At 33.8% G+C, this 23,680-nt stretch overlaps 3 protein-coding genes across 4 annotated transcripts; 2 read left to right on the forward strand and 1 right to left on the reverse strand.

Annotated features, from left to right (window-relative positions):
* Positions 1–8,379: 8,379 nt before the first annotated feature.
* LOC131946517 (archaemetzincin-2-like) lies at positions 8,380–10,842 on the forward strand. Its single transcript, XM_059307338.1, has 5 exons — positions 8,380–8,624; positions 8,876–9,199; positions 9,323–9,550; positions 9,927–10,075; positions 10,509–10,842. The coding sequence occupies exons 1-5, from the start codon at positions 8,380–8,382 to the stop codon at positions 10,703–10,705; spliced, it is 1,143 nt and encodes a 380-aa protein (XP_059163321.1). The 3' UTR covers positions 10,706–10,842.
* Positions 10,843–12,716: 1,874 nt separating this feature from the next.
* LOC131946507 (ribosome biogenesis protein NSA2 homolog) lies at positions 12,717–16,796 on the reverse strand. The gene is made up of 9 exons (XM_059307326.1): positions 16,716–16,796; positions 14,707–14,774; positions 14,473–14,592; positions 14,207–14,357; positions 13,945–14,029; positions 13,489–13,583; positions 13,191–13,331; positions 12,964–13,015; positions 12,717–12,830 (listed from the first exon to the last, which is right to left on the reverse strand). Exons 1-9 carry the CDS (start codon positions 16,716–16,718, stop codon positions 12,763–12,765), a joined length of 783 nt encoding a protein of 260 aa, XP_059163309.1. The 5' UTR covers positions 16,719–16,796; the 3' UTR covers positions 12,717–12,762.
* A 798-nt stretch (positions 16,797–17,594) lies between these two features.
* Positions 17,595–23,318, forward strand: LOC131946468 (kxDL motif-containing protein 1-like). Of its 2 annotated transcripts, none has more exons than XM_059307239.1 (5): positions 17,595–17,724; positions 20,542–20,687; positions 21,055–21,207; positions 21,470–21,516; positions 21,658–23,318. In XM_059307239.1, exons 2-5 carry the CDS (start codon positions 20,551–20,553, stop codon positions 21,864–21,866), a joined length of 546 nt encoding a protein of 181 aa, XP_059163222.1. In that variant the 5' UTR covers positions 17,595–17,724; positions 20,542–20,550; the 3' UTR covers positions 21,867–23,318. The 2 variants fall into 2 exon arrangements, with proteins under 2 accessions (XP_059163222.1, XP_059163221.1); XM_059307238.1 differs by having other exon boundaries at positions 17,595–17,718.
* Positions 23,319–23,680: the final 362 nt, after the last annotated feature.

Consider the following 23,680-nt stretch of genomic DNA (forward strand, 5'->3'; position numbering starts at 1 on the left):
GTCATGGAAAACTTTAAATAAAGACATAGAAAAACAGAACAAGGTTTATTTTTAGTTTATCTTGGTAGTAGAAGTTAACACTCAAACTTGAATTGTTTGGAATTTTCTTAGTTAACCAGTGATTTCCTGAACTAAACACACAAAAATGTGTTGTTGACAATCAGCAAATATAAATAGCAACTGCATTTAAATATCTGGACAACGATTGAAATACTACACACAGCTCAACTCAAGTAGAATCTAGTTCTATTTTAACAACATTTAATTAGGCCCAAACATTGGCGTAGCTACCGTAAAGCTAGCGTAAACAAGGCATAGGGGCCCTTTTCCCTCTTTAATTGTTTAAAAACTTTTACATTGGAATTTTAATATTTGTATTATGAAAAATAATTTAAAAAAGAAAACGGAAATCCAGTTTCTTTTCTAGTGTAGAAGTAATCAAAAGTTACAAAAAGGCCCTCACACCTTTCTGTGATGGATTGGAATCACTGACGAGAAGCCACATTGATTGTTAACAGTAGTTTATTCACACCATGAGGAAAGAGAGAGAGGGCGGAAGTCACGAGACACTTATATACATAAACATGTAAGGGACATCACTCAAGATAACAATATAAATATAATACTAATACAGAAGAGTGAGTTCCCTTGACTTCACAAGTCTCACTATATTACATCCCTTTACCCTTAGTAAACACAACACATCTCTCAATAGAACAATTTACAGTATCCTAAAATCACCAATGAGAAATTATATTGTAACATGAACACTATGGTAGATTACATCCTTACAAACAATGCACAATATGTTACAACATAATTAAAATACAAAACAATGATGTCAAAGTCCTTTTGACCTTTAAAATCATAGGTCTAACTTATTTGGGACTTTGATTGTCCTGTTTGACCTTCTCAGTGGCTTTTGATTTGGTGACTCAATATTCTGACCATTTGGATTCTCTATCTCAGGAGGTCTAGGATTTAAGTCATTAACTCCAGAATTTACATTTTCTGACTCCAGACTACTTGGTTCACTCATATCAACAGAACTTGGTTGTGGAACAAACTGAGTTGGTGTGAACTGTTCAGATTTGGTGGGATTGATAGATTCACACTTATTATCTGCACAAGTTATTTTTAACTGGTCTGCATGTCTACGGACAATAAGTCCATCATTTGTTTTTACTTTATAAGACACAGGTCCTGTACATTGAACAATTTGACCTGGTATCCATTTTTCCTTTCTCCCATAATTTCTTAGATACACATTCTCATTAACACCAAATTCTCTTTCAATGAATGTTTGTCATGATTTAATGGAACTATTTTTGAATTGGCATCTGAAAGTATTATGCTATTATTCAGATCCTTAATTGACATAGATTTCTTTGATTGATCAATTTTCTCAGGTAATCTGATAGTGCTTTCCTGGTAACCAAAAATACTGTTTATGAGTAATATTCTGGACCATATCACTTTGCAACTGTGATCCAGTATTTGAAATGGGTGTATTAAATGGCAAAAATCTTTTTTCTTTTCTTTTGATGTTACCCTTTTAGTTTCTGTAAGTGCTAATGATGTTAGCAAGGTTGTTTGATGATCACATTCCTTCTTACTTAAAGCATTTGAAATTGCCATATCACCATAATCATTTGTTAAGTTACAAATACTTTGTTTAGGCAACTCTGACTGATAATGGACTGCATCTTCTCCATCTTTTATATTATCTTCACAAAGGTTTTTATTTCTTATTTTATATGGCCTTAAGTCATCATTCACAGACTCTTCAGGCCAACCATTCTTACAGTACTCATATACTTTTATTAAGCACTCATCTTTTTGTGTTTCTCTTTTAACATCATTCACATTAACATCATTCACATTTATATTGGAGTTATCCATGATAGTGAAGAGAACAAATACATCTTCTGGTACATAGCTAAGGCTTTGGTTTTTTAAAGGTAATCTACTAAGACTATCTGCACTATTATCAGATCCAGGTTTGTAGTTCAATTCATAATTGTATGCAGCTAGTGTGATAGCCCATCTTTGAATTCTTGGTGAGGCATGCTCAGGTAGGGTTTTGTTTTCTCCAAATAAACCTAGCAATGGTTTATGATCTGTAAAGATGGTGAACTTCCTACCAAACAGAAACTTATGAAATTTCTTAACACCAAAAATGATGCCTAAGCCTTCCCCATCTAACTGAGAATAATTTTTCTAAGCCTGGTTCAAAGATCTACTGGCAAAAGCAATGGGTCTGTCACCCTTCTCATCCATGTGGGACAAGACTGCTCCTACACCATCTGGTGAAGCATCACATGTTAATATAAGTCTTTTCCCTGGGTCATAGTGAGTTAGTAAGGTGTCAGAAGACAAAGCCTCTTTTGCTGTATTAAAAGCAGTATCTTGTTGTTTACCCCAGTGCCAAGTTGCATTTTTCTGTAGCAGCTTGTACAGTGGTGATAGTTTACCAGACAGATTCCCTTTGAACTTTGCATAGTAATTTATCAAGCCCAAAAAAGCTCTTAGTTGTTGGGTATTTTTAGGTTTGGGTGCTTCTTTAATGGCTTTTGTTTTCTCAGGTTGAGGTCTGATGCCTTGTTTGCTCAATATATAACCAAGAAAACTAATTTCTGTCAACATGAATTGACATTTATCTTTGTTTATCTTTAAACCTTTTTCACCAACTACTTTCAATACTTTATCAAGTGTTTTAAGATGTTCAGTGTCATTCTTACCAGTTATGTACACATTGTCAAAGTAAACACAAACATTTGGAATATCCTTAAAAATACTGTCCATGACAGCTTGGAAAATTCCAGGGCTAGATGATATGCCAAAACATAGTCTTTCATATTGGTAGAGTCCTTTATGTGTGTTTATTGTCGTATAGACTTTTGAATCTGGATGCAGTTCTAGTTGAGTGTAAGCATGACTAAAGTCTAATTCAGTGAGTTTGTCTCCTCCTGCCAAATTCAAAGAAATTTCCTCAATGTTAGGAATAGGGTACCTATTTAGCTCTATTTGCTTATTCAGTGTAGTTTTATAGTCTCCACAAATTCTTATAGAACCATCCTTCTTTAACACTGGCACAATGGGCGTTGCCCAATCGGAATAGTCTACCTTCTTTATGATGCCATTAGATTCCAATCTACTTAGCTCATTTTCAATTTTATTCCTCATTGCATAAGGTGGAACTCTAGCTTTGCAGTATCTTGGATTTGTGTCTTTAATGCTTATCTTCACTGTTCTATCATTTAGTAATCCAGGATTACCAAAAACACATTTATTTTCAGATATTACTTTATCTATTGAAGTAAGACTAGATTCTCTTGCATTGTTCAATGAACATATACTCTCCCAATTTAACTTAAGATCACTTAACCAGTTCCTACCTAGTAATGGTGGTCCATTTCCTTCAACCACAAGAAGAGGAAGTTTAACACTTTGACCATTATAACTTACATGAACCATACACTCTCCTATTACCGGAACATTGTCACCAGTGTATGTTGTTAGGCACTTGTGATATGGCTGTAGAGGCACTGATCCTCCTGTGACAGCGTTAAAGTCCTTCTTTGTGATGACTGTTAGAGATGCTCCAGTGTCAAGTTGGAAGCTGATGCTCTTACCGTTGATATTAACTAGTACATTGATGGGAGCATGACTTATTGATTTCACAGAGAACAGGTTGAAATCCGGCTGCGAATCAGTTTGAGCATTTTCACAGGTAGAGTGGTTCATTGGTTGGGTTAGGTAGTCTTGGTGAGAGTTAACATAGTGCTGCCTTTGGTTGCGGTACTGTCTTGACTGGCTAGATTTAGCAACAGACGAAGACTTTGCAAAGCAGGCCTTGGCAATGTGACCTTGCTTACTGCACTTATAACAAGTTGCTGACTTGAACTTGCATCGATGAGATGCATGGGGACCTTTGCATCGATGACATTTTTGATAATTATTACTAGATTTAGATCTAGGCTTTAAACGTGCAGGCTGTTTAGCATAAGTTGGAATGCTCTGATGGGGTTGGTGTTTGTTGACTAACCTGCTGTTTACTGCATGGATCTCTGAAGGCGTTAGAGATTTCGCCGCCTCGGATGACTGCTGGAATGAAGTTGCTAGTTGTATTGCTTTTTCTAATGTGAGATCTGACTCGAGCAGCAACTTTCTTTGAACATCAGGGCTGTTTACACCTGTCACAAACTTTTCACATAGTCTGTCAGACAGCGTGTCTCCGAATTCACAAAATTTACTTAGATGACGTAAAGCAGCAACATATTCTAATATTGACTCTTTTGGTTGACGAGTCCTACTGTCAAATCTAGCTCGACATAGAAACTTTGATGGGGTAGGCGCATGGTGGTCTGTTAGCAATTTGCTCAGCTCGTTAAAGCTCTTGGTAGTTAGACTAGCTGGTGCGCATAAGTCCTTTAGTAGCCTAAATTGTTGAGGCCCTATGACTGTTAACAAAACAGCTCTCTTTTTGGCTTCTATCGTCACGTTGTTTGCTTCAAGGTAAAAGCTTAACCTATCTAGGTAATCATGAATGATTTCATCATTCGAATCAAATTCTTTTATTTGGCCATACAGCGCCATTATTCTAGAAATACTTAGCCAATATGCTCTAGCAAACCTCTTTTTTGCGTAAGTAGGTGCTCTTTCTAGTGGATTATCCCATCCTCGTCGCCAATGTGATGGATTGGAATCACTGACGAGAAGCCACATTGATTGTTAACAGTAGTTTATTCACACCATGAGGAAAGAGAGAGAGGGCGGAAGTCACGAGACACTTATATACATAAACATGTAAGGGACATCACTCAAGATAACAATATAAATATAATACTAATACAGAAGAGTGAGTTCCCTTGACTTCACAAGTCTCACTATATTACACTTTCTTACTGGGGAGGGATTGTACAGGGCCATCGGTATTAATAACATTATACGCATTGTTGCATTGTCGGGCAAGCTGTTGAAAGAATTAGACTCTTTTGTTAGATTGGCACCCGCACCCGCAAATTTATACGCATCTCTAAAAATTCTCTACCCCACCGCCACAAACCTGTACCCCCTTCCCTCTCAACTCTCTGTCCTCACCGAAAATTTGTCAATGTTTTTCTGTTAGTTTTAACCTTAATCAGAATTTGTTTGTTGATCGTATTTATCTCCAATCAATATGCCGCTACTTAAAGATTTTTGTTGGTCTGTCTCCTTGTCCTTTATGCGTTAATACAAAAACGCTCCAATCGCCAAGAAACATTGGGAAGTTGTTTAGAATAATTCAGTCAAACCTCTACTGACCGTGAAATTTCCTACCACAACCCCGCACAAGAGGTGCAGCGCCTCACCCTCGTAGAGAAGCCAGAAACAAAACTCTGACTTCTGTTATTAAATTTATTTATTTTCTTTCGTAGAGCGGCTCATTGACAGTAGGGCGGTTCAGTTTGCCACCCAGAGTTTCCCAGCGGCTTTCTTAGCACCTGGGGACAGGTAATTTCTGAATTCAGGGTTACTGCTGAATTCGACGGCCAAACTGCACAGGTGAATCAGCCGGCGCCACGGTCTCCCCCCCATGAGCACTACAGTGCATACACTTATTTTAATAAGCGCCATGCCATTGGGATACGGAGGGCTACTATAGTCAATGGCTAAAGAAAATAAGGGGTGTTCTCCAGCCGCCTCGGCAGTAGTATATGCTTGGGCGCCTCGAGTCTCTCCATTATGACGAGGTTATGAACAAAGTTTTAGATATGCCCTTTGGGTCAGTAACTTGGCCATCACGAGTATAGAACATACAGCAGCAGCTCAAGTGCACTTCAAGGAACATTTTAATCATTTTGAAAACTTATAAGAAAGAAAAAACAAATCTAAATAAATCATGAGCAACATTTAAAAATGTGTATTTTGTTAGTAGCGTCACAAGGTTCAATATCTCCCGGTGCGTTTAGTGAGTGTCACCCTCACCCCATCCAGCAATTTTGCATCTCCGGTGGAGTGTTACCCCTTCTCCTTGATATCTTATTATTTTAACTGAATAAAACAGTTTTCACGGTACATTTTAGAGTTTTCGTCATGGTGTCACGCCTAAATTGTGAGGCCCCTGCCCCGTGTTAGGTTACTTAAATTTTACAGACTTACAGTTCATTTGTTAGTTTGTTTTACATAAAAGTGATACAAAATCAAAGGTATTTTACGTTATGGGGTGCTACATAATAATACCGTATAAATGCACAATTAGGACGTATAAAATACATCAATTTACAGATAGACGTAGGGGCCCTATAATAATTTTTGCTTAGGGGCCCGAAAATCCTAGCTACGCCACTAGGCCCAAATTGGATGTAATTTAGGTCTAGTGTGTGAATTTGGGGTATTTCGAAGTATGATCTGTTTAGTTGTAGATTCTAATTGTAGAGAAATCTAAAGGCTAAACACATTTGAGTAACTAGGCCTAGCCATCTTCTTCTTCGTTCTTAATTTTTAGTGTTGGGAGGGATCGAGCCTTATCTGCCAGAGGGTTTGAACTCGAGACTTTTTTTCAAATTTATCAACCATGAGCTTTGCCGACTCGACCATGCTTCCATCACAATTAAGGATTACGTGTCAACTGGTTATGCGCCATTGAGGCCATTGACTCCGATTTCAGCCTGCATTTCTTTATGGATTTGCTTCCATAGCCTTTGTCCAACCAAGAACAAACTACAAGACAGCAGTTGTTTGATTTTGGAGTCGTCTCTCCTAGAAGAGTGGCTGTCCCCAGCTATCGAGCCTCATCTGCCCGAGGGTTCGAACTCGAGACTTTTCGGTTTAGCAACCATGAGCCTAGCCTAATTGTTATGATTTTTATTTATTGATTTTTTGCTGATTTAAATCACTTTTTAATTCATATAATAATTTTTATTTTTAAATTGTTTCTTACTTGGCTCAGCAAAAGTAGGACTACGACAGTTCAAAATTTGAAAGATCCTAAGAATGAGGTCAGCAAGATAAAAATAGAATTTGACAGTGTCGATAATAATTTACGATATTTCGAGACACTCAGTGACGATTTGATAACGAAAAGTAATAACATCACTCGTGGGTACTTGTTCAGTTCACGATTTGATTAGACATTTTTCAGAATCTCATAAATAACCACAAAATTGTCTCGCTATTTACTTTTTTACTTTACCCCCAGGTATGGCTCGCGTTTTCTTCTCGCATTTTTACGATTTAATTTTTAACCGTTTCCAATTTTGCATTCCGCGTCTCGCATTTTACCCTCAACGGTTATGTAATGCCAAAAACGTGTAGGCCAAATAATTAATTAGGCTAAATAAGGGCATTACTGTTGGTTGTGTCTATTATGTAGACCTAAATAAAAATGCGGATACATTATGTTCATTAAAATATAGATTTCTTCTCTAGATCAAGACCTTTGCCTTTACTAGATCCAAGTTCTAGATAGATTTACAAGGGAGTGAACTCTATAAATAGTCTATTTGCGACATAATTTTTGTTGCGCACCATTTTACCAAATAAATCTATATTGCCCTATATTAATACATCATTAATTTTAATATTAGCATACCAAAGTGGAGAAAAGTAGCACAAGCAGAGATTCTACATCTGCCTAGTGACATATTTTGAAGGCTTAGGCTTATTGATTTTATTTTCTGACAGAAAGGAGTTACTGGTCTTATGACGACTATGTCCACCTTCCTACTTAATACAATTAAAATGAGTCTGCATATTTTTATAATTATTAATTATAATAATATAAATAAGTATAAAATCTATGTAGTATGTAACCTCATAAACTTGCCAGCGAAGAGAATATATATATATATATATATATATATATATATATATATATATATATATATATATATATATATATATATATATATATATATATATTATATATATATATATATAAAATATATATGCCCCTGTATATAGATATATAGAGATAAATAACCTATAGGCTATATAATATTATATGTAGGCCTATATATGTGTGTATACTTTACTTTAAAAGTGTAAAATTATTAATAGCTTATTAATATTATAGTTAAATGGAGTTAGAAATTGTAACTGTAAAATAAATGAAGCTATATGTGGGGGGGGGGGAGAGGTGGTTGGGGGGAGTATGGTATGTTATTTTATTTTTTCAATTTATCGGCAATTATTGTTTGAGTTGTGTTTAATATTCAAAAATTATATTTTAATATTTTTTTTTAATTGGCCTATTTTATTTTTAGTTTGATATCATTAAATCAGTCATCAAGCTTACTAATTTTTTTTTGTTATAGCCAGCTACTAATTAAGGGCTATATCATGTTTTTTTCTAACCTGTTCCTTAATGGCTTGAAATTTATTCACTACACAGCCATGCCTAAGGAAGGTTTAAAGAGAACAAAAGTTACAACCAAAAGGAAGTTGCATGTTCCTTATGCTAAAGGCTACAGACCACCATCACAAGAAGATGCTTTGAAAGCCATAGGATTCAAGCCTGACAGACTGCCTCTAGTGTATTCTGACACCAAAGAAACACCTACATATTTCTCAGCTATACCTGCTCCTTCTTCAATAGATGACTGGCTAGCTCAGTATGCTGAGGAAGGGCAGAGCTTCAGGTGTGTTACTGTAAAGAACTGCCTGGCATTCACTGCTTCTTTTAATTATTTCTATGTGTTCAATGATTGTTAACTTATATGTTAGATCTTGTATACACTGTTGTCTTATAATTATATCTAAGATTCATTTAGATCTTGATTTTAAATGCAGTAGGCCTACTGTCCAACTTTTTTTTAGTAAAAATAAGTTTTTTAAATTATTTATTCTGGATAACTACCAATATTTTAACTTTTTAAAAAACTTTTCACAGCAAATATCTAGATGAAAATCCATGGTTCTCTAATAGGAAATTAAAGTTCATGAGGCAAAGCTTTAACCCTAAAGGTAAAACTATATCTCAGAAGTACCCAAATGGAAAAATTTACATTGCAAAAATTGGCGCTTTCAATAGCAAAGACATAATGTTTAGTGATTTAATTGACTATGTGCAAAGATATTTAGGCCTACCAGTAGAAGTGTTTGAAGGACTAGACATAGAGAAAAAAGGTTCAGATTTAATCTTAACTGAGGACCCAAGTCATAATCCATCAAAACGCCAATCAGCTAGAGTTAAAAAGTCCACTCTTACTACAAGGTGGGTTTTTTTGTGACTAAGTCCATTGGTTTTTATACTTATATGATGTTCATAATCATAGCATTTGAGCAAAAAAATAATTAAAATTATACCTCTTTACAGTGAGTTACTTTACTTTCTCAGGTTTAATTCAGTGTCAAAGCATGTTCAAATAAACGTGGATTCAATTTTACCCAGAATGCACTTGATAATGCCAGATGATGCTTTGTGCCTGATTGGACTTACACCCTATGACTTGTATGGTGATGAATCTGATTTGTTTGTGGCTGGCATGGCCTCTGGTAACAGACGTGTTGCTATATTTAGCCTGTTGCGTTATGATCCTGCTCTGACCTTCTCTAAAGAATTTTGGTAAGCTCTAATAAAATTAAAAGTTTAAAAATGTGTACAGAACTTATTTACCCACTTTAACTATGCTGGGAGGATTAACAAAGGGCCTTCTGTACAAAAAACATTGAAATGCTATAAAAGTAGAAATACTGTTAAAACATTTATTAGGAGAAATGTATTTCCAACTGGAGAACAGTTATTGGGGACAGTTGGAGAAAGTTCAGGAGTGATTTGTCTGGAAATGGAACAAATAAGTTTATGAAAGCAAACAAGAGGTCTTATAATTACATCAAATTGAACAGGTTTTCTTTAAATCTCTCAGTAGGATTTGAGTATTTTATAGTAGCCAAATTATCACCTACTGTCTTTTTACATGTACCATTTGATTTATCATCAGGTATGACATCAAAACAAACAAGAAAATAAAACAAGAAGAACGCCACAGGTTGATTTTACAAAGAAGTTGCAAACTGGTAGTTCATGAACTTTGCCATTTACTTGGCCTAGATCATTGTATCTATTTCCGTTGCTGTATGAATGGATCAGGTACGTTTTTATGTACAGATGGTAAATATTATTTCTTATGCACTGAGTGGATTAGTTATGATTATCACATTTTTTTAATATATCCACCAGATTTATGACTTGACTTTAAGCATAGCATTAGATATTATATAGGGTGGGTGTGGTTGGTAATGACGCTTGATAGTTGGGGATGGCATCTCATCTAGGAGAGAAAACTCTCAAATTAATCAAATGCTGCCTTGTAGTTTGTTCTTGGAAGGACAAAGGTCATGGAAGCAAATCCAAAAAAAAGCAGGCTGAAATCTAAGTAAACTGCCTATTTGGCACATAACAAGTTGACACAAGTGTTGGAGGAAATTCCATCCAACGACAAAGAAGAATATAGACCTGTTTTGAAATGTATTTTGTTTAATTATGGTTCATATTATTAAATAATTTGAGTTATATTATTTAGGTCATTTAGCAGAAGACTTCAGTCAGCCAATGATGCTGTGCCCAGTTGATCTGCATAAACTTCATGCCCTTGTTGGTTTTGATGTCCTAAAGCGCTATGAGAGTTTGCTAGAATTCTACAAAAAACACTTGTTCACAGAAGAAGCTGAGTGGACAAGTCAAAGAATCAAATTTATAAGCTCAAATGTGGCTCCTTAAAATTATTTAAGGCTGTTAGAAATAACAAGTCCTGTTGTTCCATCTACTGTGATATAAATTCTGTGATAATTTTGTGACTCTATGAATCAAAATGTGATGATTGTACCTTGTTTATGTTATGTAAGAAGAAGATATCTAGTGACAGTTTCAAAATTTTAAGTTAATTAATTTACCATTAGTTATATGTCAATTTTTTTTTAAAATATTCATCAATACAAAAGTATGTAAAATATCAAATTTTTGTGCAATTTTTTTTAAACGAACAATTGAAAATGTATTTATGGAGAGGCCTAACATTGAAAATACTAAGGCTATGTAGATAGCTATTTTGGCATATCCTTAGTACACATTATCAAAATAAATACATGACATCCTCTTAGTGTACAATTTGACATCTTGCCTGTAATAGATGCAAACCTTCAGTTTTTGTAGGTTTTTATTTTCAACAACGCTTTGTTAAAGTTACATAGCCAAAAGGAGGGAAAAAAATTAAAACTTTACAAATAAAATTCTGAATCACTTTCAACTCAAATAATGTACTGGGTTCATGCAAAATAATTTTCAAGAGCAGGAAATTTTTTGTTCACTATACTTTCAAAGGCTGTTTAATTGGATATAAAACAAAAAACTGTTTTAATAGCATTAAAATTGGGGAGGGTGTGATCCTGCAATTTAATCACCCAAAATTAGAGCATCAGAACTACTTAAATACTGCAAAATTACCAAACCACATTTTAATTTTGTAAATGCAGTCTATTCAATTGATTTTTACAAACATAATACCAGTGCAAGGTCACAATTACACAAAGAAAACACTGGCTGCTGCCATTGAGATGCTATAGGGTGCTAGTGATTAAGTGAACTTTTAATTGTCACTCTGAGAAGCATTTATTAACAAAAATTCCAGAGAATTTAGTACTAAAATGTGTTTGTGTATTTCCACACTCTGATTTAGGTATTGTGCCAACTCTTATTATTTTTACCAAATGTTAACAGTATGGTTTTATGTTTCTGAACAAATGACATCACTTGGAATCTTAGATAGTGGTCGGCGTAATTGAATCGGTAAAGCTCATGGTTGTTAAACCGAAAATCTTCGAGTTTAAACCCTCGGGTAGATGAGGCTCGTTAGTTGGGGACAGCCACTCTTCTACTACTTCTAGGAGAGACAACTCCAAAAACAAACAACTGTTGCCTTGTAGTTTGTTCTTGGTTGGACAAATGCAATGGAAGCAAATCCAAAAAGAAAAGCTGGCTGAAATCAGAGTCAAGAGCCTCAATTAACTCAATAGCACATAACCAGTTGATATGTATCCTTAATTGTGTTGGAAGGGATCCCTTCTAACACTAAAATTAAGAACGAAGAACCTTAGATGTTTATTAAATTAACACAAATGTAGCCCAGCTGTTTAAAGATAGAAGCAGGAATGTTACACAAGTAGATATTGTACCAGCTATTTTTTTTAAAAAAACAGGGTAATTTATTTTAGAACCAAATAAGCACTTTAACAACTTTTTTTGGTATTTTATTTTTAAAACTTCCTTGCATTTTCCAAGAGCTAATGGAAGGTTTTCGATGCACAAATCAGGACTTTGAATGTATACTGTAGTTTAGAACCACTTTAACTGCCTTACAAAGTCAAGCATTCAACATTTATTTATGTGAATGTCTGAATTTCTTTAAAAAAAAAAACTTAACTATAGTATTATGGTTCTGAACAAACGACATCACCTAGATGCTAATTAACACAAATTTAGCCCAGCTGTTTATAGACAGAAGCAAAAGAAATGCCAAAAAGAGTGTGTACCTCAAAGATTCTACAGTTTTTATTAACACTACACTCAGCAAACTCTGAGGGAGTAAGATTTGAGCAACCAAAAGGCAGATCATAGTTGTCAAGTCTGAACAGGTTTGCGTAGGTAAACAAAATATAATGACAACAATGATTCCTGACCAGAATCCACATGCACACAATAAAAACTTAATAAATAAAAAGGAGACAAAAATGTGGTAATAATTTTATTTGAACATGACCCATCCCCCAAAGAATACACATTCAAACCAGCAAGACAGCATTTATGCAACCGTCATTTTCTGGATTATTTGTGACTTGTGCATATTTACCTGAAATATTTTAAACATACATTATACAGAAGTTCATTTATAATCTCACATTCTTTTAAATTGTAAAAAAAAATAATTGTAACTGATAAATATGCACTCCTACAAGATAGTTTCAAACAGCTGGTTTTCTTACCCCACACAACTTTTCCAGCATTTGTAACAAGACCCAGTTCACTTATGTTAACCTAGAAAAGAGATGTCAAGTAAATAAATAATCTATAGCAGTTGATTTTTCTTAATGGTGAACTAGCAAATTAAGGTGAATAAAAACATGAAATTACAGAATGATTTATGATGGAATAAATTAATAACATTTTAGAAGTTTGATCAAACAAAAATCTGACAAATACATGAACCTACCTCAATAACTGTTCCTTTAGTTATAACACCAAGACTTGTATACATGGCAGAGCTGGGATTCTTCTTCACACCAATAATTGGAAGGAAAAATGAGGCCTTCAACTCTGGATGTGTCACATTGGCTTTTTTAAAACGGAGAGCCTAGAAAGTATAAAAAATAAATCCTTCAATACCTATGCTAAATTGGTTATACAAAAACTAAATTTTAAAACATCTCATATTCAATATGATGTATAACCTAGTAAATGTTATATAAAAATACTATGCAAAAGAAACAAATCAGTTTTTGAAAACATACCATAGGTCTTATAAATCTCTCAAATTTGACAGGCTTTCTTGTAAATCCCTCACCGACATATGTGACTTTAGTGACCATTCTTTTCCAAGCTTTCCCTGAAAATGGTCAAATTACAAACTATCTTGAAAAATCCAACCATAATGGTATCGTAAAAACATTAATATGAAAGCAAAGGAAATAGTTTTTGTATTGATTAGATAGAGCACACAAAATCCATTTGGGCCACTTGTCCATACCCTATGGAAGTGACCACTTAAAATGTCAAAAAACACTATTTAAAATTCTTTATAATTACTATTTCATTTAGTTTTTAAATCAATAAAAAAGTGTTATTATGCAGATCACATAAAACATCTACAGAAATATTTAAACACTGATAAGTTTTAGCATTGTACAGTCTTTCAGTTTATAAACAACACAAATACATTCAGTAAAAGTAAAATACACTCAACTCACTTTTTGTCTTTCCAGTTTTGACAACTTTAAACACCTCTGCTTCTGAAACTCCCCTAACTTTGGGTATTGGAACATCCCACTTGCCCTTTTTTTAATAAGTGATAATAGGAGACCATGAAAAGTGTTACTAACAAGGACATAATTAAGATCACTAAATTCATTAATCAATTTTACTAAGGTAAATGCAGGTATATTAGAGTATTATGCTAAATATATGTACTTCAATAAATAAAAAAAGAATACTGTAAATAAAAATTAGTACCGCTTTTTCTTTGCGCTTCTGTTTGATGGTATTGGAGAGGATTTTGGCACGAATCTGATTCTCACGTTCCAAGAGATATGTTGGATTACCATATTTAGAATCATTGTCTGTTGACTTCTGTTTGGTTTTCCTTTCCTCATGCATTTTGATTCTGCAAATTTCATACTAATTAGCCATCACTAATCAAATATGTGATTGTGAAAATTAAATGAGCTACACTTACAGCAAAGGCTTAACTTCACAATTTAATTTTAAATAATACTTACGTCTTTTTCATCTGTATTTTTTCTGAATGCCTCTTTTTGTTGTACAATTTGGCCTTGATGCCCCTAAGTTTCTTGGCCTTTTCTGCCATTTCATGAGGCTTGCGGCCTTCCCTCTTTCTCCTAATTAAAGATAATCATTGTTAAAAAATTTTATGCTGTGATCCATAAAACATAATTACAGTACAGCAGCTATTATGATGAAACAACAATTATGCCAACTCAGGTGATACTTACTTTCTCTCTTCATAGTCAAATCTCCTTCCATGGCGCTTGGTATGTAATTCAATATATTCATTTTGAGGCTAAAAGGAAACAAAAAATTTAATATAGTGAAACACACATTTAATTAACAGATTAATTATTTATACACCATATGTTACGATCTTAGGATTACACTTTATATTTGGTTAACAGGGAGGTGTACTTTTCTAGAGCAAAGATAAAAAAATACAGTATATTGTTCTAAAAACTAATCATAGAATCTAAATTTACATTTTATCTCTTCCTTAATTAATATGTGAGTGCCACTGTAACACTATTATCACTAAACCTGAAAATTATAGGCCAGATAAAGATTTTGCCCATGCAAGGTGCAAAGTTCCATGTGTAATTTTTGGGAAATATTAGCCGAGCGTGCACCACAGAGTGAGGACAAAAAGATGAACAGTTAAAAAAGACAGACAACTTAAAACAAGACAATAGAAGCTTTTATGCTGCCCCAGTGGGCAGGTTTGCTAGCATCAGTAGGGAGGGGGAAATTTGTTAGCTCACATGTTTTATAGCCTTAGAAGGGATTTTTATTTGACGGTTAAACAACATCAACTGAAGAAGTCTGTCACATTTGATTTCATGTGGCTGATTTGGGTACCATTATTAAACTAGCCGTAGGTACTCGTTACACGTGAATTATAGACCCATATATTTCAATGTCATCCTTGTTTGAGAAAAAAAATTTATAAAATAGTTATTGGTCAAAAGCAATGTGCTTTACTACACATTAACAATATTATCCCAGGCCCTAGCCATCTAGAACTATACAGAAATCTAGATTCTGGGCAAAGACCAAATGAACAAAATTTGAACTGTTGTAAACTATATAGGCCTAAATATTTAACATTTACAGTTGTACAATAATGGACCCAACCGGGGGATCTTTTTATACCAGTGTCTGATAATAGAATGTTCTTTAAAAAGGGGTTTCAGGACACTGGCAGTTCACTAAAATACAGACAATACAGGCTTGATAATCGTAAGGTCAATGTTACTGTTAACCATGATAGCCCTACCATTCGCCTAACCCTAATTTCTAAATATAAAGCTAGTTGAGATTACAATACTACTAACAACCAAACACACCTATTTTTGGAAGGGTCTATTATCGAACATCGGCATCTTCAATAATCCAAAAGTTTTATTGGCAAAGTTTTGAGAAAAATTTCTATGAAGTGGGGTTTTCAGAATATTGATCACAAAGTTAAAAGTTCCTGTAAAGATGTTTGTCAAACTTCGGGTTTTATAGGCCTTACAAATTAACTTTGGCTTGATGAAAATAAATAGAAATAAAGCCTTAAACTTTTAAACTAAACACATTATTTTTTAGTTCTCCGGATTTGAAAAGTGTTTTCAAATTTGCTATGTGTTATTGAATTGTTTTATTTGTTTAAACGGCCAATATGAAAAAAGGCCTTTGTGCCTACAATTGTAACCGTTTTTTGAATAAATTTGAACTTGAAACTATTAGGCCTATAACATTGATTCTAAAAATATTAGGCCTATAGGCTATTTCTAAATTATTTTCAGGTTTGATGTCATTAGTTTTTTGTTTATGGCCGCTTTGATGGCAAAATGTAAAAAAATAAAATAATAGGCCTACTACTACTACTAACTAACACTAGAGTGTGACTAGGCCTAACTATTTTTTATCAATGTCAAAAATGATGAAATAATTCCTATCAACTCTATGATGGATCCATTGTTATTGTACAATGTACAGTCACTCACTGTACTACAGCTGTTTCTACAGCTACTGGGGGGCTGTGACTGAGTGACAGTGACTCTTGACTGAAAACTGAGTCCTGAGTGAATGCCGACTGCTCTGTTCGTTTTTTTTTTTTTTAGGTTTCATTGAGGGTAATTTAAGGGCCCTGGCCTAAGGGGAATCTCGGTTCACTTTTAACAAACGCATCATGGGTGATATTCATTTTATTATAATTTAAAGTTAAGACGATTAAATCAACATTTACCATTTTGGATTGTTTTTATTTCTGAAAACCCGACTCGCTGTTTAGCAAGTCAACATTAAAAGGAACTCTTTTCTGTTAAGTTTAATAATGGACGAACATGCAACTTTTAAAGAAATGCCAAATAGGCTAAAAATAATATTTCATCAACATTCAGATCTAGTTATTGTAATGTTTTCAGTTTTCAGTTAGACTAATCAATCAAGTTTTAATTAGGTTTAACTTACTTTTCGGAATAACATATTTACCTAGGCCTACATGACATATTTTATAATTTAGTTTCTATTGTCTTTTATTTTTGTTAATGTAAGCCTACCTAATTAGAATTCATAAATTAATTTAACAAAAGAGAGGGATTTGTAAATTTGGAAATAATTCATTTGATGATTATATATAGATCTATGTATACATATATCTTAATATGTATCATAAATATAAAGAACTTTAACAAATTTACTGGTAATTATCAATGCTAGTCAGGGGCGTAGCGAGGGGGGCGGGGGGTGCGGACCGCACCGGGTGACACCATTTAGGGGGGTGACACCAAGGCAAAATATATAGAGAAAAACTTGAGGGGGGTGCAAATTGAAAGTTTGAGGGGGGTGCAAATAAAAAACTTGAGGGGGGGGGGGGTGCAAATCGAAAGTTTGAGGGGGGGGGTGCAAATCGAAAACATGAAAGTTTGTTCCCGGGAAGGGTCGCAACGCCTCTGGGGGGGTGACACCATTTAGTGCCGCACCGGGTGACACCCGACCCCGCTACGCCACTGATGCTAGTGATTCTAAATACCTAGATCGAATCGCTTTTGTTACCCAAAATAATAATATAAACTGTATCTAACAAAAAATCTGGCCTTGCTGCCAGACCCTGCATAAAATTGTAAACAAAAACAAAATTAAAAGTAAAAGGACATCTACTAACACTAGTTTTATGACTAGGACAACATATTCTAGAGTCTAGATCTACACCTACTCTGTAGAATCGATTATTTGGACTTAACTAAGAAGTATAAGTAATTTATTGGGCATAATTTATGTTAAATTACTATTATTTACTAGACTTAAGACTAACTTTAGTAACTAGACTCTAGACTCAGTTATCAAATTAACCAGGAGGGTGCCCACCTCTCGGTAAAACAGTAAACTCCAATTTTTATTTAATTTTGTAGGCCTATATGGTATATTTAGCCTTTCTTAAGCGTATTTTTTTCCCCGCTTCACGTTCACCTTCAGTTTAGCATATTTTATTATCAACACAACCGAAACATACAAAAACGTTAGGAAAACTCTAAGTCTAAGCCTAGATTTCTTTTGGCCAATGCTAGCCGGAAAAAGATACGCATGCGCAATTGAGAGAAACTACGACTTGCCATCGCAGCGATGTTTTCGATGGTACTGTGCATGCGTGTGTTTACAACCGCAGAACCTAACACCAACCCTATCCCTAATCCTAACCCTAACCCTAGTCCTAACCCTAAATCTAACTCTAGCCATAGGTCACTGCACATGCGCAGAGCTATCTTTTGCCGACTAAGTGGAGACGTCGGTGAGAAAAATTTATTTTCTTCCGAGTAGTCACTTCAATTGCTTTATGAGTTTTAGTTTTAGATAGGCCTAATTTACTTTTGTCAAAACTTGAGAAAAATCCAAATTTGGAATTATTGAATGTGCACTATTTCGTTTTTTTTTTACTCTTGAAAATATGTTCGTGTCAGTTAAAGTTTCCATGGCGATGGGTAAACTACCAAACTCATAATTGCTAGGCATTTAAGTTTGTATTGTAAAAAGCATCTCTCACGCATGATACTATAAACTATAAATAAACATATATGAACTCACAATGACCCCAACACTGAGGCCACCACAATTTCAAATAGCAATTGCCCAAGCTATGACGTATGCAGATAATTAAAGTCAATATGAACTCATGGTGAACCCTCGACCGTCTAGGGATTTTTCTCACGCCGACGATCACACGCTATTTAATTGGAACTGTAATGCTTTTTTAAAATCTTTTTTCATGTTCATGTTTGCCTGTCGTCCCTACTGGGACATAGGCCGCTGACAAGAGCTTTCCAGACGTCTCTGTCCAGGGCTAGTCTCTCCAACTGTCCCCAAGTGTATCCAATCTTCTTGGTGTCTTCTTCCAGTTCCAGGTCACGTCTCCAGGTCTTTCTTGGTCTGCCTCTCTTCCTCCTGCCTTGTGGATTCCAGGTGAGGGCCTGTCTTGTTATGCTGGATACAGGCTTCCTGAGTGTGTGGCCAATCCATTTCCATTTTCTCTGGAGGATCTCTACTTCCACTGGCAGTTGATTTGTCCGTTGCCATAGAACATCATTTCTGATGGTTTTAGGCCAGCGAATTCGCAGGATCTTTCTGAGACATGCGTTTATAAATGATTGTATTTTCTTCTTATTTATAGCAGTTATTCTCCATGTCTCGGCTCCATAGAGTAAAACAGGTTTTACTAGTGTGTTGAAGATCTGTCATCTGGTGCTAGGGCCTTGTCGTGGCTTGGCAGCTTGCGTACCCTGACGACCCCCAGAGCTATACCAGCGGGAGTGTTAACTCCTGGCAGGTTCAACCAAGCTGGGAAGGTCTGCGCGGGTAGGGGTCAGACGAAAGCTAGCACCCTGGTCCTCCAGGTTGGGGGTTGAGCATAAGATCAGCAACCTTATCTCGTAAAACAACTATCGCTACAGAAACGCAGACAGAGAGAAACAAAATCTTTTTTACCTTTTCCTAAAAACATAAGTAGATCTAGGTTTAATCCTAGTGTTTTCTAAATAGTTTTGTGAGTTTGGGTTGTGTTTATAATAAAATACACTTAACCGGAAGTATACGAGAAGCAGCGAATAAAATACACTAAAATGGAGTTTTACCCTCACCTCTCACTGACGTCTCACTACTCACTACTAAATTAGAACTATCTATTCTAGTATCTAGACTACTCTAGTCTAGCTCTAGACTGAACTAGTTTCTAGTCTAGCTACTAGATTAGTTATTAGCTACAGCGAGACTAGCAGGCCAACAAGGCTCCTACTCATTTCTTAAGTGCAAATGCCTAACTGAAGAAGAAAAAAAAATTGTCATAATAAATTTGATTATTTATCTGATTTTAATTTATCATAATAATATACAACTACAAATAGTTGAATAAATTGAGTAAAATTGCTGTGTGTTCGTCATGTGGCTTATCTTAATGTCTTGCTAAATAGGGAATATATGTAATTCTCCAAATAATGCCTTATATTTTCTGTTTCCCTGTTTTGCATATTGCATCATTGTACCCCCACCCACAAACAACAATTTATTAAAATGTATTTAAGTTTTAAGCCTAATTGATCACTTTAATTACTTTAATTGTACTGTAGTCATACTTTGCAGATATAGGTCTTGAAGGCCTAACTGTTAAATGTGAAATTTAAGCTGAAATGAAATAAATAAAACATTAGGTTAAATCAATGTTAATCTTTAGCCTAAGCCTAAGGCCTAATCATAGTAATGGGATTGCCTAATAACATGTTGTTGTTGTTTTTTTTTTGTTTTTTTTTGGGGGGGGGGGGGGGGTATAATGTCTTGTTTAAATTATTTTAAGTGATTTTCTAATAAGTGTGTTCCTGTAAATTTGTAAGCCATATTGAATTTAGTTCATATTGGTCACTAACTCATGTGAAAACCTTACCAGTTAACTTAATGAACATCAACTTTGGAACTTTTTTGGCTCCATTTGATGATTGAGCTACTTTAAGTATCAACACAACTTTTTGCTGTCAGAATTAATATAGTTAATAAAAATCTAACACTTTACTTTAAACTACTTGTTTCAGTTATTGAGAATGACAAGTGTGGTCAAAGATGAACACAGTGGAACCTTACACTCTGGTCGTGATGAAGCCACAGTTTTTGCTTCCTCCCTAATGGAACAAGTTAATCGAGAAGACATAACATCAATGGTTTTTATTCAAAGAGATATGTTAGTAAAATTTGCGTCTTATGAAAAAATTATAAAGAAATAAATTGAAACATCCAGAATTATTTATTTTTAAATTTTCATTTTTATTGCAAAATTGAATATGTAATTTAGGTATTCATTTTCTACTGTTCATATTTATGCACAGATTATTAAATGATACAGAATCAAGAATAATATATTCTTGCTTTGTTATTTTTCATATTTTATGATCCATAGCAGCAAAATCAAATTCAAGGTTTTTTTCACGATTTCCAAAAATCCAACACTAGCTATTCCTAACCTAGCAATTAGAGTTAAATAGATAAAAGGTTATAGTTTCCTGTTGATGATCACAGAAGTAATGTTTACACTTAAATTTGTTCTATAGGCTCTCCCGCTTTGAAAAGACGAATGAGATGTTGATCAATTTCAATATTTTATCTTCTGGTCGCTATGAGGCAACATTAAAAGACTTCCACAAACATACTCAGCTGTTGTCAGAAATGAAAAAAGATTTAGATACTGTATTTAAACGTATCAGGTATGTTCCAACTTGGTCTTTTCTAAGTTTATTTATATTTTTTATTTTTATTATTTTAGCCTTATAAAATTGAAGTTTTTTGTACAAAAATTCCATTATGTGAAATGATCTCCCTATAATAATTATGTAAACATTTAAAACACTTGAAGTTGTCCTGTCTTCTTTTCTCAAAAATGACAAATTTGTGTGTGGTCCCAGTGTAAACCAAAATATATTTTTAAAAAAAAACAGCTTAAAAAATGTGAATTTTTTCTGCTTGCAGGTTGCTTAAGCAGAGACTGGAAAAAACATACCCTGAAGCCTTTTCAGGTTTTTCACCTTTTATTTCTTAATTCTTTTTTATTTGTTTATTTTGTTTTTTTATTGATGCTTTTATTGATGTATTTATCTTTCTTGTGCAAAATACATTTTGATTTTTAAAATTAATTTTTCTAATTTGTTTATTTTCAGCTTGTAGTAGTGTATTTAATCTAATCTCTGATGAAGAAGAAGATGAAGTTGATGATAGCAGTGATGATTACCTCATACCCATAGAGTCAGCTCGTCAGTCTCTCATGTCAAAAGATGCCAGTTCACCAGAGTCCCGGCACCACTCGCAGGACCCTCCTCTGGTTACAATAACAAATGCAGGATCCCCCACAAGTCCAGAGAAGGAATAGTCATACTGTTGTGAAGAGACATTTATAAGTGTGCAATATACTGCAGCCATTCCTCTTCTGATTTAAAAGATTCAAAATACAGGTCACAATGAAATCAAAGATAACTGCTTTTTTCTCCAAGTTCATTTCTGCTTACTTTTATTTTTGCTTAGCCTGCTATATTTACAGGATTATCCCCCTTATTTTGAAGAACAATATTCTCATTATTTTATGAATAATGATTCTGTTTTTGTAATTTTCTTAATATTTATTAATTTAAAAAAAAAGATTATCATGACATGGCTATACCGGTCTTAGAAAGTCATTAGATGATAATTTTAATTTAATTGTTTTATCGCTATGAAAAAGTTTAATTAAACTTTTAAGTTATTGATAGTTTTTTCAAGATTTCAACTTCACGTGCATTACTTACTGTTTGGGCTACAGCTTCTGAGCTTTCACAACAAATTATTTGTTGATTATGATGACACTGTAATTTTAACTGAAGAAAATGTGGTGAATAAGAACTAACTTTTGATTTTCTTATTGTATTTTCACTAATGGAAAGTATGCTTTCTGCAATTAAGTTGTTGTACACAATTTTTTCAAAATTCCAACAATTGTTAAGTTCTATTCCAATTAATAACTATCAGTTACTTTCTCTCTCCTTTTACTTTCAAGTTAAGATTTATTTCAGGTAAATCTTGATGTGTCCTATTCAGTTTTTCTTTTTGTTTAACAACATCAATATATTTAAAAGGATGTTTAGAAGCTAATCTTGACTAGCTATTCATGAAACTTTTTCTTTTGACACATGTTTCAAATGGTATTTTGATACTGTTAAATTAATTTAACAGAAATGCCTGTTTTTTAATTGTGATAAAAATGACATTGAACTGCAAACAATAACATTATTAAGTGTACATTAGGTAAATTTGACAGTTATAAGTAACAAACTGTGCATAATTAAATTTACATTAATGAGCAAATAATTTTCAGATAAGGTTAACTGGTTTAGATGTGGTTGATCAAGAAATATAATTGTAAATTTTTTAAGGTTTTTAAAGTTTTTAAAGGAATAGGAGTAAGGCGATATATTCTTGTGACATTAATTTTATACTATGGCTATGTCACACACTAAGCTGCCATGTGCACTGGCTGCTTGTATGTTTTCTAGATTTATATCTCATAATTTATGTATAAAACCTGTACATTACTCACAAATATTTTGTTAATAGATGCTGGCTTTATATTTAATGATTGTTGTTTTAATGAAGAAAAAGTATAACTTTTGAAATTGAACTTTTAAAAATTATAATCCTCCTTCTTGTTTGTGACTGTAAAAAAATGAATTACCTCCCTTGCATCGGTTTTTCTAGAAAAGTTGATTTTTCTGCTCCTATTTTTTTTTAACTTAAAGAAAAGTGTATAGCAGATTGTTGACTAAATGTTATAGTCTAGAAAATGTCATGTTTTATTAAGTTACTTTATTTTTTGTCCTTATTAAATATTGATTTGGTTTTAAATATTCTCTGTCATTACATTGATTGAAAATCTAAAATAGTTTTATTTATACTGTGCATAATTATACCTACACCAATTTTCATTCCATATATAAGATAACCATTTCTAGTTCTAGTTTATCAAGTGTTTTAATTTAAAACAAAATAGTGGACCTTAATTTACTGAAGAATTTAATACCTTCACATTATACACATCATCCAACATGACAATGTATGTTGACTTGTATTTGAGAAAACAGTATGTTGGGAGCTTTGGTGAGTTGACCAAGCACTTTGTATGCCAAATGTTTTATACATGCTTCATCTTCAATA

Source organism: Physella acuta, unplaced genomic scaffold, assembly GCF_028476545.2.
Source record: "Physella acuta isolate Inbredline_101_S28 unplaced genomic scaffold, ASM2847654v3 ptg000562l, whole genome shotgun sequence".
In the NCBI taxonomy this organism is placed as follows: domain Eukaryota; kingdom Metazoa; phylum Mollusca; class Gastropoda; family Physidae; genus Physella; species Physella acuta.